The sequence below is a fragment of the Oncorhynchus gorbuscha genome, linkage group LG19 (assembly GCF_021184085.1).
Source record: "Oncorhynchus gorbuscha isolate QuinsamMale2020 ecotype Even-year linkage group LG19, OgorEven_v1.0, whole genome shotgun sequence".
NCBI classification, from domain to species: Eukaryota; Metazoa; Chordata; class Actinopteri; order Salmoniformes; family Salmonidae; genus Oncorhynchus; species Oncorhynchus gorbuscha.
Genome location: NC_060191.1, coordinates 5512999 through 5527051, shown reverse-complemented (window position 1 = coordinate 5527051; position 14053 = coordinate 5512999). Strand labels below are relative to the sequence as shown.

Genomic DNA, 14053 nt, shown 5'->3' with positions numbered 1-14053 from the left:
ATGCAGAGAGAAGGAGAGGAGAGTGGAGAGGAGAGGGATGCAGAGAGAAGGAGAGGAGAGTGTAGAGGGGGAGGGTTGGGTAGAGGAGAGGGATGCAGAGAGAAGGAGAGGAGAGTGGAGAGGAGAGGGATGCAGAGAGAAGGAGAGGAGAGTGTAGAGGGGAGGGATGGGTAGAGGAGAGGGATGCAGAGAGAAGGAGAGGAGAGTGGAGAGAGAGGGATGCAGAGAGAAGGAGAGGAGAGTGGAGAGGAGAGGGATGCAGAGAGAAGGAAGGAGAGTGAGAGGAGAGGAGGGAGGAGAGAAGGAGAGGAGAGTGTAGAGGAGAGGGATGCAGAGAGAAGGAGAGGAGAGAGGAGAGATGCAGAGAGAAGGAGGGATGGAGAGAGAGGGATGCAGAGAGAGAGAGAGGAGGGGAGGGTTGGGTAGAGGAGAGGGATGCAGAGAGAAGGAGAGGAGAGTGGAGAGGAGAGGGATGCAGAGAGAAGGAGAGGAGAGTGTAGAGGGGAGGGATGCAGAGAGAAGGAGAGGAGAGTGTAGAGGGGAGGGATGGGTAGAGGAGAGGGATGCAGAGAGAAGGAGAGGAGGGTGGAGAGGAGAGGGATGCAGAGAGAAGGAGATGAGAGTGAGAGGGGAGGGTTGGGTAGAGGAGAGGGATGCAGAGAGAAGGAGATGAGAGTGGAGAGGAGAGGGATGCAGAGAGAAGGAGAGGAGAGTGTAGAGGGGAGGGATGGGTAGAGGAGAGGGATGCAGAGAGAAGGAGGAGAGTGTAGAGGGGAGGGATGGGTAGAGAGGGAGAGAGGATGCAGAGAGAAGGAGATGAGAGGGAGAGGAGAGGGATGCAGAGAGAAGGAGAGGAGAGTGGAGAGGAGAGGGATGCAGAGAGAGGGGAGAGGGAGAGGAGAGGGATGCAGAGAGAAGGAGATGAGAGTGTAGAGGGGAGGGATGGGTAGAGGAGAGGGATGCAGAGAGAAGGAGAGGAGAGTGGAGAGGAGAGGGATGCAGAGAGAAGGAGATGAGAGTGTAGAGGGGAGGGATGGGTAGAGGAGAGGGATGCAGAGAGAAGGAGAGGAGAGTGTAGAGGGGAGGGATGGGTAGAGGAGAGGGATGCAGAGAGAAGGAGAGGAGGGTGGAGAGGAGAGGGATGCAGAGAGAAGGAGATGAGAGTGTAGAGGGGAGGGTTGGGTAGAGGAGAGGGATGCAGAGAGAAGGAGATGAGGTAGTGGAGAGGAGAGGGATGCAGAGAGAAGGAGATGAGAGTGTAGAGGGGAGGGATGGGTAGAGGAGAGGGATGCAGAGAGAAGGAGAGGAGAGTGTAGAGGGAGGGATGGGTAGAGGAGAGGGATGCAGAGAGAAGGAGAGGAGGGTGGAGAGAGGAGAGGGATGCAGAGAGAAGGAGATGAGAGTGGAGAGGAGAGGGATGCAGAGAGAAGGAGATGAGAGGTAGAGGGGATGGGTAGAGGAGAGGGATGCAGAGAGAAGGAGAGGAGAGTGGAGAGGAGAGGGATGCAGAGAGAAGGAGAGGAGAGGTAGAGGGGAGGGTTGGGTAGAGGAGAGGGATGCAGAGAGAAGGAGAGGAGAGTGTAGAGGGGAGGGATGGGTAGAGGAGAGGGATGCAGAGAGAAGGAGAGGAGAGTGTAGAGGGGAGGGTTGGGTAGAGGAGAGGGATGCAGAGAGAAGGAGAGGAGAGTGGAGAGGGGAGGGATGGGTAGAGGAGAGGGATGCAGAGAGAAGGAGAGGAGAGTGGAGAGGAGAGGGATGCAGAGAGAAGGAGAGGAGAGTGGAGAGGAGAGGGATGCAGAGAGAAGGAGAGGAGAGTGTAGAGGGGAGGGTTGGGTAGAGGAGAGGGATGCAGAGAGAAGGAGAGGAGAGTGGAGAGGAGAGGGATGCAGAGAGAAGGAGAGGAGAGTGTAGAGGGGAGGGATGGGTAGAGGAGAGGGATGCAGAGAGAAGGAGAGGAGAGTGGAGAGGAGAGGGATGCAGAGAGAAGGAGAGGAGAGGGAGAGGAGAGGGATGCAGAGAGAAGGAGAGGAGAGTGTAGAGGGGAGGGTTGGGTAGAGGAGAGGGATGCAGAGAGAAGGAGAGGAGAGTGGAGAGGAGAGGGATGCAGAGAGAAGGAGAGGAGAGTGTAGAGGGGAGGGATGGGTAGAGGAGAGGGATGCAGAGAGAAGGAGAGGAGAGTGGAGAGGAGAGGGATGCAGAGAGAAGGAGAGGAGAGTGGAGAGGAGAGGGATGCAGAGAGAAGGAGAGGAGAGTGTAGAGGGGAGGGTTGGGTAGAGGAGAGGGATGCAGAGAGAAGGAGAGGAGAGTGGAGAGGAGAGGGATGCAGAGAGAAGGAGAGGAGAGTGTAGAGGGGAGGGTTGGGTAGAGGAGAGGGATGCAGAGAGAAGGAGAGGAGAGTGGAGAGGAGAGGGATGCAGAGAGAAGGAGAGGAGAGTGGAGAGGAGAGGGATGCAGAGAGAAGGAGAGGAGAGTGTAGAGGGAGGGTTGGGTAGAGGAGAGGGATGCAGAGAGAAGGAGAGGAGAGTGTAGAGGGGAGGGATGGGTAGAGGAGAGGGATGCAGAGAGAAGGAGAGGAGAGTGTAGAGGGGAGGGATGGGTAGAGGAGAGGGATGCAGAGAGAAGGAGAGGAGAGTGGAGAGGGGAGGGATGGGTAGAGGAGAGGGATGCAGAGAGAAGGAGAGGAGAGTGGAGAGGAGAGGGATGCAGAGAGAAGGAGAGGAGAGTGTAGAGGAGAGGGATGGAGAGAGAAGGAGAGGAGAGAGTAGAGGGGAGGTATGCAGAGAGAAGGAGAGGAGAGTGTGGAGGAGAGGGATGGAGAGAGAAGGAGAGGAGAGTGTAGATGGGAGGGATGGAGAGAGACGGAGAGGAGAGAGTAGAGTGGAGGTATGCAGAGAGAAGGAGAGGAGAGTGTAGAGGGGAGGTATGCAGGGGGAGGAGAGGAGAGTGGAGAGAAGAGGGATGGAGAGAGAAGGAGAGGAGATGGTAGAGAGGGGGATTGAGAGAGAAGGAGAGGAGAGAGTAGAGGAGAGGGATGCAGAGAGAAGGAGAGGAGAGGGTAGAGGGGAGGGATGGAGAGAGAAGGAGAGGAGAGTAAAGGAGAGGGATGCAGAGAGAAGGAGAGGAGAGGGTAGAGGAGAGGAGAGGGTAGAGGAGAGGGATGGAGAGAGGACAGGAGAGGGTAGAGGAGAAGGATGGAGAGAGGACAGGAGAGGGTAGAGGAGAGGGATGGAGAGAGGACAGGAGAGAGTAGAGGAGAGGGATGGAGAGAGGACAGGAGACGGTAGTGGAGAGGGATGGAGAGAGGACAGGAGAGAGTAGAGGAGAGGGATGGAGAGAGGACAGGAGACGGTAGTGGAGAGGGATGGAGAGAGAAGGAGAGGAGAGTGTAGAGGGGAGGGTTGGGTAGAGGAGAGGGATGCAGAGAGAAGGAGAGGAGAGTGGAGAGGAGAGGGATGCAGAGAGAAGGAGAGGAGAGTGTAGAGGGGAGGGTTGGGTAGAGGAGAGGATGCAGAGAGAAGGAGAGGAGAGTGGAGAGGAGAGGGATGCAGAGAGAAGGAGAGGGAGTGGAGAGGAGAGGGATGCAGAGAGAAGGAGAGGAGAGTGTAGAGGGGAGGGTTGGGTAGAGGAGAGGGATGCAGAGAGAAGGAGAGGAGAGTGTAGAGGGGAGGGATGGGTAGAGGAGAGGGATGCAGAGAGAAGGAGAGGAGAGTGTAGAGGGGAGGGATGGGTAGAGGAGAGGGATGCAGAGAGAAGGAGAGGAGAGTGGAGAGGGGAGGGATGGGTAGAGGAGAGGGATGCAGAGAGAAGGAGAGGAGAGTGGAGAGGAGAGGGATGCAGAGAGAAGGAGAGGAGAGTGTAGAGGAGAGGGATGGAGAGAGAAGGAGAGGAGAGAGTAGAGGGGAGGTATGCAGAGAGAAGGAGAGGAGAGTGTGGAGGAGAGGGATGGAGAGAGAAGGAGAGGAGAGTGTAGATGGGAGGGATGGAGAGAGACGGAGAGGAGAGAGTAGAGTGGAGGTATGCAGAGAGAAGGAGAGGAGAGTGTAGAGGGGAGGTATGCAGAGGGAGGAGAGGAGAGTGGAGAGAAGAGGGATGGAGAGAGAAGGAGAGGAGATGGTAGAGAGGGGGATTGAGAGAGAAGGAGAGAGAGAGAGAGTAGAGGAGAGGGATGCAGAGAGAAGGAGAGGAGAGGGTAGAGGGGAGGGATGGAGAGAGAAGGAGAGGAGAGAGTAAAGGAGAGGGATGCAGAGAGAAGGAGAGGAGAGGGTAGAGGAGAGGAGAGGGTAGAGGAGAGGGATGGAGAGAGGACAGGAGAGGGTAGAGGAGAAGGATGGAGAGAGGACAGGAGAGGGTAGAGGAGAGGGATGGAGAGAGGACAGGAGAGAGTAGAGGAGAGGGATGGAGAGAGGACAGGAGACGGTAGTGGAGAGGGATGGAGAGAGGACAGGAGAGAGTAGAGGAGAGGGATGGAGAGAGGACAGGAGACGGTAGTGGAGAGGGATGGAGAGAGGACATGAGAGGGTAGAGGAGAGGGATGGAGAGAGGACAGGAGAGGGTAGAGAGGGATGGAGAGAGAACAGGAGAGGGTAGAGGTGAGGGATGGAGAGAGGACAGGAGAGGGTAGAGGAGAGGGATGGAGAGAGGACAGGAGAGGGTAGAGGAGAGGGATGGAGAGAGGACAGGAGAGGGTAGAGGAGAGGGATGGAGAGAGGACAGGAGAGAGTAGAGGAGAGGTATGGAGAGAGGACAGGACAGGGTAGAGGTGAGGGATGGAGAGAGGACAGGAGAGGGTAGAGGAGAGGGATGGAGAGAGGACAGGAGAGAGTAGAGGAGAGGGATGGAGAGAGGACAGGAGAGAGAGTAGAGGAGAGGGATGGAGAGAGGACAGGACAGGGTAGAGGTGAGGGATGGAGAGAGGACAGGAGAGGGTAGAGGAGAGAGGATGGAGAGAGGACAGGATAAAGTAGAGGGATGGAGAGAGGACAGGAGAGTGGAGAGGAGAGGGATGGATAGAGGACAGGAGAGGGTAGAGGAGAGAGGATGGAGAGAGGACAGGAGAGGGTAGAGGAGAGGGATGGAGAGAGGACAGGAGACGGTAGAGGAGAGGGATGGAGAGAGGACAGGAGAGGGTAGAGGAGAGGGATGGAGAGATGACAGGAGAGGGTAGAGGAGAGGGATGTAGAGAGGACAGGAGAGGGTAGAGGAGAGGGATGGGGAGAGGACAGGAGACGGTAGAGGAGAGGTGTGGAGAGAGGACAGGAGATGGTAGAGGAGAGGGATGGAGAGAGGACAGGAGACGGTAGTGGAGAGGGATGGAGAGAGGACAGGAGAGAGTAGAGGAGAGGGATGGAGAGAGGACAGGAGAGAGTAGAGGAGAGGGATGGAGAGAGGACAGGAGACGGTAGTGGAGAGGGATGGAGAGAGGACATGAGAGGGTAGAGGAGAGGGATGGAGAGAGGACAGGAGAGGGTAGAGGAGAGGGTTGGAGAGAGAACAGGAGAGGGTAGAGGTGAGGGATGGAGAGAGGACAGGACAGGGTAGAGGAGAGGGATGGAGAGAGGACAGGAGACGGTAGTGGAGAGGGATGGAGAGAGAAGGAGAGGAGGGTGGAGAGGAGAGGGATGCAGAGAGAAGGAGATGAGAGTGGAGAGGAGAGGGATGCAGAGAGAAGGAGAGGAGAGTGTAGAGGAGAGGGATGGGTAGAGGAGAGGGATGCAGAGAGAAGGAGAGGAGAGTGGAGAGGAGAGGGATGCAGAGAGAAGGAGAGGAGAGTGGAGAGGAGAGGGATGCAGAGAGAAGGAGAGGAGAGTGTAGAGGGGAGGGATGGGTAGAGGAGAGGGATGCAGAGAGAAGGAGAGGAGAGTGGAGAGGAGAGGGATGCAGAGAGAAGGAGAGGAGAGTGTAGAGGAGAGGGATGGGTAGAGGAGAGGGATGCAGAGAGAAGGAGATGAGGGTGGAGAGGAGAGGGATGCAGAGAGAAGGAGAGGAGAGTGGAGAGGAGAGGGATGCAGAGAGAAGGAGATGAGAGTGTAGAGGGGAGGGATGGGTAGAGGAGAGGGATGCAGAGAGAAGGAGAGGAGAGTGGAGAGGAGAGGGATGCAGAGAGAAGGAGAGGAGAGTGGAGAGGAGAGGGATGCAGAGAGAAGGAGAGGAGAGTGGAGAGGAGAGGGATGGGTAGAGGAGAGGGATGCAGAGAGAAGGAGAGGAGGGTGGAGAGGAGAGGGATGCAGAGAGAAGGAGAGGAGAGTGTAGAGGAGAGGGATGGGTAGAGGAGAGGGATGCAGAGAGAAGGAGAGGAGAGTGGAGAGGAGAGGGATGGGTAGAGGAGAGGGATGCAGAGAGAAGGAGAGGAGAGTGGAGAGGAGAGGGATGGGTAGAGGAGAGGGATGCAGAGAGAAGGAGAGGAGAGTGGAGAGGAGAGGGATGCAGAGAGAAGGAGAGGAGAGTGGAGAGGAGAGGGATGCAGAGAGAAGGAGAGGAGAGTGTAGAGGGAGGGATGGGTAGAGGAGAGGGATGCAGAGAGAAGGAGAGGAGAGTGGAGAGGAGAGGGATGCAGAGAGAAGGAGAGGAGAGTGTAGAGGAGAGGGATGGGTAGAGGAGAGGGATGCAGAGAGAAGGAGATGAGGGTGGAGAGGAGAGGGATGCAGAGAGAAGGAGAGGAGAGTGGAGAGGAGAGGGATGGGTAGAGGAGAGGGATGCAGAGAGAAGGAGAGGAGAGTGGAGAGGAGAGGGATGCAGAGAGAAGGAGAGGAGAGTGGAGAGGAGAGGGATGCAGAGAGAAGGAGATGAGAGTGTAGAGGGGAGGGATGGGTAGAGGAGAGGGATGCAGAGAGAAGGAGAGGAGAGTGGAGAGGAGAGGGATGCAGAGAGAAGGAGAGGAGAGTGGAGAGGAGAGGGATGCAGAGAGAAGGAGAGGAGAGTGGAGAGGAGAGGGATGGGTAGAGGAGAGGGATGCAGAGAGAAGGAGAGGAGAGTGGAGAGGAGAGGGATGGGTAGAGGAGAGGGATGCAGAGAGAAGGAGAGGAGAGTGGAGAGGAGAGGGATGCAGAGAGAAGGAGAGGAGAGTGGAGAGGAGAGGGATGCAGAGAGAAGGAGATGAGAGTGTAGAGGGGAGGGTTGGGTAGAGGAGAGGGATGCAGAGAGAAGGAGAGGAGAGTGGAGAGGAGAGGGATGCAGAGAGAAGGAGATGAGAGTGTAGAGGGGAGGGATGGGTAGAGGAGAGGGATGCAGAGAGAAGGAGAGGAGAGTGTAGAGGGGAGGGATGGGTAGAGGAGAGGGATGCAGAGAGAAGGAGAGGAGGGTGGAGAGGAGAGGGATGCAGAGAGAAGGAGATGAGAGTGTAGAGGGGAGGGTTGGGTAGAGGAGAGGGATGCAGAGAGAAGGAGATGAGAGTGGAGAGGAGAGGGATGCAGAGAGAAGGAGATGAGAGTGTAGAGGGGAGGGATGGGTAGAGGAGAGGGATGCAGAGAGAAGGAGAGGAGAGTGTAGAGGGGAGGGATGGGTAGAGGAGAGGGATGCAGAGAGAAGGAGAGGAGGGTGGAGAGGAGAGGGATGCAGAGAGAAGGAGATGAGAGTGGAGAGGAGAGGGATGCAGAGAGAAGGAGATGAGAGTGTAGAGGGGAGGGATGGGTAGAGGAGAGGGATGCAGAGAGAAGGAGAGGAGAGTGGAGAGGAGAGGGATGCAGAGAGAAGGAGAGGAGAGTGTAGAGGGGAGGGTTGGGTAGAGGAGAGGGATGCAGAGAGAAGGAGAGGAGAGTGTAGAGGGGAGGGATGGGTAGAGGAGAGGGATGCAGAGAGAAGGAGAGGAGAGTGTAGAGGGGAGGGTTGGGTAGAGGAGAGGGATGCAGAGAGAAGGAGAGGAGAGTGGAGAGGGGAGGGATGGGTAGAGGAGAGGGATGCAGAGAGAAGGAGAGGAGAGTGGAGAGGAGAGGGATGCAGAGAGAAGGAGAGGAGAGTGGAGAGGAGAGGGATGCAGAGAGAAGGAGAGGAGAGTGTAGAGGGGAGGGTTGGGTAGAGGAGAGGGATGCAGAGAGAAGGAGAGGAGAGTGGAGAGGAGAGGGATGCAGAGAGAAGGAGAGGAGAGTGTAGAGGGGAGGGATGGGTAGAGGAGAGGGATGCAGAGAGAAGGAGAGGAGAGTGGAGAGGAGAGGGATGCAGAGAGAAGGAGAGGAGAGTGGAGAGGAGAGGGATGCAGAGAGAAGGAGAGGAGAGTGTAGAGGGGAGGGTTGGGTAGAGGAGAGGGATGCAGAGAGAAGGAGAGGAGAGTGGAGAGGAGAGGGATGCAGAGAGAAGGAGAGGAGAGTGTAGAGGGGAGGGATGGGTAGAGGAGAGGGATGCAGAGAGAAGGAGAGGAGAGTGGAGAGGAGAGGGATGCAGAGAGAAGGAGAGGAGAGTGGAGAGGAGAGGGATGCAGAGAGAAGGAGAGGAGAGTGTAGAGGGGAGGGTTGGGTAGAGGAGAGGGATGCAGAGAGAAGGAGAGGAGAGTGGAGAGGAGAGGGATGCAGAGAGAAGGAGAGGAGAGTGTAGAGGGGAGGGTTGGGTAGAGGAGAGGGATGCAGAGAGAAGGAGAGGAGAGTGGAGAGGAGAGGGATGCAGAGAGAAGGAGAGGAGAGTGGAGAGGAGAGGGATGCAGAGAGAAGGAGAGGAGAGTGTAGAGGGGAGGGTTGGGTAGAGGAGAGGGATGCAGAGAGAAGGAGAGGAGAGTGTAGAGGGGAGGGATGGGTAGAGGAGAGAGGGATGCAGAGAGAAGGAGAGGAGAGTGTAGAGGGGAGGGATGGGTAGAGGAGAGGGATGCAGAGAGAAGGAGAGGAGAGTGGAGAGGGGAGGGATGGGTAGAGGAGAGGGATGCAGAGAGAAGGAGAGGAGAGTGGAGAGGAGAGGGATGCAGAGAGAAGGAGAGGAGAGTGTAGAGGAGAGGGATGGAGAGAGAAGGAGAGGAGAGAGTAGAGGGGAGGTATGCAGAGAGAAGGAGAGGAGAGTGTGGAGGAGAGGGATGGAGAGAGAAGGAGAGGAGAGTGTAGATGGGAGGGATGGAGAGAGACGGAGAGGAGAGAGTAGAGTGGAGGTATGCAGAGAGAAGGAGAGGAGAGTGTAGAGGGGAGGGATGGGTAGAGGAGAGGGATGCAGAGAGAAGGAGAGGAGAGTGTAGAGGGGAGGTATGCAGGGGGAGGAGAGGAGAGTGGAGAGAAGAGGGATGGAGAGAGAAGGAGAGGAGATGGTAGAGAGGGGGATTGAGAGAGAAGGAGAGGAGAGAGTAGAGGAGAGGGATGCAGAGAGAAGGAGAGGAGAGGGTAGAGGGGAGGGATGGAGAGAGAAGGAGAGGAGAGAGTAAAGGAGAGGGATGCAGAGAGAAGGAGAGGAGAGGGTAGAGGAGAGGAGAGGGTAGAGGAGAGGGATGGAGAGAGGACAGGAGAGGGTAGAGGAGAAGGATGGAGAGAGGACAGGAGAGGGTAGAGGAGAGGGATGGAGAGAGGACAGGAGAGAGTAGAGGAGAGGGATGGAGAGAGGACAGGAGACGGTAGTGGAGAGGGATGGAGAGAGGACAGGAGAGAGTAGAGGAGAGGGATGGAGAGAGGACAGGAGACGGTAGTGGAGAGGGATGGAGAGAGGACATGAGAGGGTAGAGGAGAGGGATGGAGAGAGGACAGGAGAGGGTAGAGAGGGATGGAGAGAGAACAGGAGAGGGTAGAGGTGAGGGATGGAGAGAGGACAGGAGAGGGTAGAGGAGAGGGATGGAGAGAGGACAGGAGAGGGTAGAGGAGAGGGATGGAGAGAGGACAGGAGAGGGTAGAGGAGAGGGATGGAGAGAGGACAGGAGAGAGTAGAGGAGAGGTATGGAGAGAGGACAGGACAGGGTAGAGGTGAGGGATGGAGAGAGGACAGGAGAGGGTAGAGGAGAGGGATGGAGAGAGGACAGGAGAGAGTAGAGGAGAGGGATGGAGAGAGGACAGGAGAGAGTAGAGGAGAGGGATGGAGAGAGGACAGGACAGGGTAGAGGTGAGGGATGGAGAGAGGACAGGAGAGGGTAGAGGAGAGAGGATGGAGAGAGGACAGGATAAAGTAGAGGGATGGAGAGAGGACAGGAGAGTGGAGAGGAGAGGGATGGATAGAGGACAGGAGAGGGTAGAGGAGAGAGGATGGAGAGAGGACAGGAGAGGGTAGAGGAGAGGGATGGAGAGAGGACAGGAGACGGTAGAGGAGAGGGATGGAGAGAGGACAGGAGAGGGTAGAGGAGAGGGATGGAGAGATGACAGGAGAGGGTAGAGGAGAGGGTTGTAGAGAGGACAGGAGAGGGTAGAGGAGAGGGATGGGGAGAGGACAGGAGACGGTAGAGGAGAGGTGTGGAGAGAGGACAGGAGATGGTAGAGGAGAGGGATGGAGAGAGGACAGGAGACGGTAGTGGAGAGGGATGGAGAGAGGACAGGAGAGAGTAGAGGAGAGGGATGGAGAGAGGACAGGAGAGAGTAGAGGAGAGGGATGGAGAGAGGACAGGAGACGGTAGTGGAGAGGGATGGAGAGAGGACATGAGAGGGTAGAGGAGAGGGATGGAGAGAGGACAGGAGAGGGTAGAGGAGAGGGTTGGAGAGAGAACAGGAGAGGGTAGAGGTGAGGGATGGAGAGAGGACAGGACAGGGTAGAGGAGAGGGATGGAGAGAGGACAGGAGACGGTAGTGGAGAGGGATGGAGAGAGGACAGGAGAGGGTAGAGGAGAGGGATGGAGAGAGGACAGGAGAGGGTAGAGGAGAGGGATGGAGAGAGGACAGGAGAGAGTAGAGGAGAGGGATGGAGAGAGGACAGGAGACGGTAGTGGTGAGGGATGGAGAGAGGACAAGTGAGGGTAGAAGAGAGGGATGGAGAGAGGACAGGAGACGGTAGTGGTGAGGGATGGAGAGAGGACAAGTGAGGGTAGAAGAGAGGGATGGAGAGAGGACAGGAGAGGGTAGAGGAGAGGGATGGAGAGAGGACAGGAGACGGTAGAGGAGAGGGATGGAGAGATGACAGGAGACGGTAGTGGAGAGGGATGGAGAGAGGACAGGAGACGGTAGAGGAGAGGGATGGAGAGAGGACAGGAGACGGTAGAGGAGAGGGATGGAGAGATGACAGGAGAGGGTAGAGGAGTGGGATAGAGAGATGACAGGTGACGGTAGAGGAGAGGGATGGAGAGATGACAGGAGAGGGTAGAGGAGAGAGATGGAGAGAGGACAGGACAGGGTAGAGGAGAGGGATGGAGAGAGGACAGGAGACGGTAGAGGAGAGGTATGGAGAGAGGACAGGACAGGGTAGAGGTGAGGGATGGAGAGAGGACAGGAGAGGGTAGAGGAGAGGGATGGAGAGAGGACAGGAGAGAGTAGAGGAGAGGGATGGAGAGAGGACAGGAGAGAGTAGAGGATAGGGATGGAGAGAGGACAGGACAGGGTAGAGGTGAGGGATGGAGAGAGGACAGGAGAGGGTAGAGGAGAGAGGATGGAGAGAGGACAGGATAAAGTAGAGGGATGGAGAGAGGACAGGAGAGTGGAGAGGAGAGGAGAGGGATGGATAGAGGACAGGAGAGGGTAGAGGAGAGAGGATGGAGAGAGGACAGGAGAGGGTAGAGGAGAGGGATGGAGAGAGGACAGGAGACGGTAGAGGAGAGGGATGGAGAGAGGACAGGAGAGGGTAGAGGAGAGGGATGGAGAGATGACAGGAGAGGGTAGAGGAGAGGGATGGAGAGAGGACAGGAGAGGGTAGAGGAGAGGGATGGAGAGAGGACAGGAGACGGTAGAGGAGAGGTGTGGAGAGAGGACAGGAGATGGTAGAGGAGAGGGATGGAGAGAGGACAGGAGAGGGTAGAGGAGAGGGATGGAGAGATGATAGGAGAGGGTAGAGGAGAGGGATGGAGAGAGGACAGGTGACGGTAGAGGAGAGGGATGGAGAGAGGACAGGAGACGGTAGAGGAGAGGGATGGAGAGAGGACAGGAGAGGGTAGAGGAGAGGGATGGAGAGAGGACAGGTGACGGTAGAGGAGAGGGATGGAGAGAGGACAGGAGACGGTAGAGGAGAGGGATGGAGAGAGGACAGGAGAGGGTAGAGGAGAGGGATGGAGAGAGGACAGGAGAGGGTAGAGGAGAGGGATGGAGAGAGGACAGAAGAGGGTAGAGGAGAGGGATGGAGAGATGACAGGAGAGGGTAGAGGAGAGGGATGGAGAGAGGACAGGAGAGGGTAGAGGAGAGGGATGGAGAGAGGACAGGAGAGGGGGGAGTATTTTACTGTTTCTGTAATATAGAGTGGGACAGAGAGGACATTTTAGGGAGAGAAGTTTAAGGGTGAGATGTTGATATTGTGAGAGGGATGTTTAGGGGAAAGAGTGAGAGTGAGGGGATCATCTCATAGACATAGTTCAGATCCCAGAGGGGACACAAAGAAAGACAGACCCAGTCTTGAGGTTGTTAATGGCGTCCTCCACCCCTCTCTGGTTATATTTGACCATGTAATGGTGCATGCCAGGGTAGTTACTGCGGATGTTCTTCTCTGTACTTCCATTGGGCACCGTGCCAAACTTCAGAGGGGGGTACTGCTCTGTGGGGTGCTGGAACTGAAAGAGAGGTGAGAAAGGGGAATTTGAGTTGGGCTAAACATCCCTATTTTATGAAGAAACGCCGATATGCACCTACAGAGCGCCTATATTTGAATAGAGAGGGGAGAAGCCTGTGCTTTGCTACAGTACAAGGAAGTATATTTTTTTCTACATCAGAGAACCATAGAGCCTGAACCACATAAACAGTAGGAATCCACTTGTATTCTAAAATAAGTGTATCTGTAGCCATGTCCAATCACCATAACACTGAGCAGTATCACTACAACAAAGTATTGACCATAAAGCACTGAGCTGTAATAGACCATGACAGTACACTCAACATCAAGCTCAAAATACCATGCTATCATATTCAACCAAAACATTGAACATCAAAAAGCAGAGAGAGAGAGAGAGAGAGAGAGAGAGAGAGAGAGAGAGAGAGAGAGAGAGAGAGAGAGAGAGAGAGAGAGAGAGAGAGAGAGAGAGAGAGAGAGAGAGAGAGAGAGAGAGAGAGAGAGAGGGGGAGGGAGGGAGCCTGGACATCAACGTGTGCTTGCGAGTGAAATGCACGTTAAACTGAACATATTTTTAAACATTGGTACATCAGAATCTAACCCTTACCTATAACCCTTACCTATAACCCTTACCTATAACATTTACATTTACATTTAAGTCATTTAGCAGATGCTCTTATCCAGAGCGACTTACAAATTGGAACCCTTACCTATAATCCTTACCTATAATCCTTACCTATAAACCTTTACCTATAACCCTTACCTATAACCCTTACCTATAACCCTTACCTATAACCCTTACCTATAACCTTTACCTATAACCCTTACCTATAACCCTTACCTATAACCCTTACCTATAACCTTTACCTATAACCCTTACCTATAACCCTTACCTATAACCCTTACCTATAACCCTTACCTATAACCCTTACCTATAACCCTTACCTATAACCTTTACCTATAACCCTTACCTATAACCCTTACCTATAACCTTTACCTATAACCCTTACCTATAACCCTTACCTATAACCCTTACCTATAACCCTTACCTATAACCCTTACCTAAAACCTTTACCTATAACCCTTACCTATAACCCTTACCTATAACCCTTACCTATAACCCTTACCTATAACCTTTACCTATAACCCTTACCTATAACCCTTACCTATAACCCTTACCTATAACCCATACCCACCTTACGAAAAAACCACACCATTATTCTTCTATGTTTACCTTTTTGTCTGAGAGTCCAGAGACAGTGTCTATGTACTCCTCCTGGATCATGAAGGCAGCCAGGTTGGCTGTGTAGGAAGCCAGGAAGATGACAGCGAAGAAGGCCCAGATCAGCACCATGATCTTACTGGTGGTTCCTCTGGGGTTCTCCACTGGGACCGAGTTATTGAACACAATGGCCCACAGCAACCACACAGACTTTCCTATGGTGAACGTAGAGCCTCCTGCCTCTGGATGGAGAGAGGGAGAGGAGG

General features: G+C 55.0%; 1 protein-coding gene across 1 annotated transcript in view; it reads right to left on the bottom strand.

Annotated features, from left to right (window-relative positions):
• The window catches only part of LOC124005944 (glutamate receptor ionotropic, NMDA 2D-like), a 190147-nt gene that overhangs the window by 93443 nt on the left and 82651 nt on the right, over positions 1–14053 (bottom strand). The window contains exons 10-11 of the mRNA XM_046315590.1: positions 13800–14029; positions 12409–12569 (exon numbers count right to left, since the gene is read on the bottom strand). Of these exons, the coding sequence (XP_046171546.1) occupies positions 12409–12569; positions 13800–14029 (391 nt within the window). The remainder of the gene's footprint in view (positions 1–12408; positions 12570–13799; positions 14030–14053) is intronic.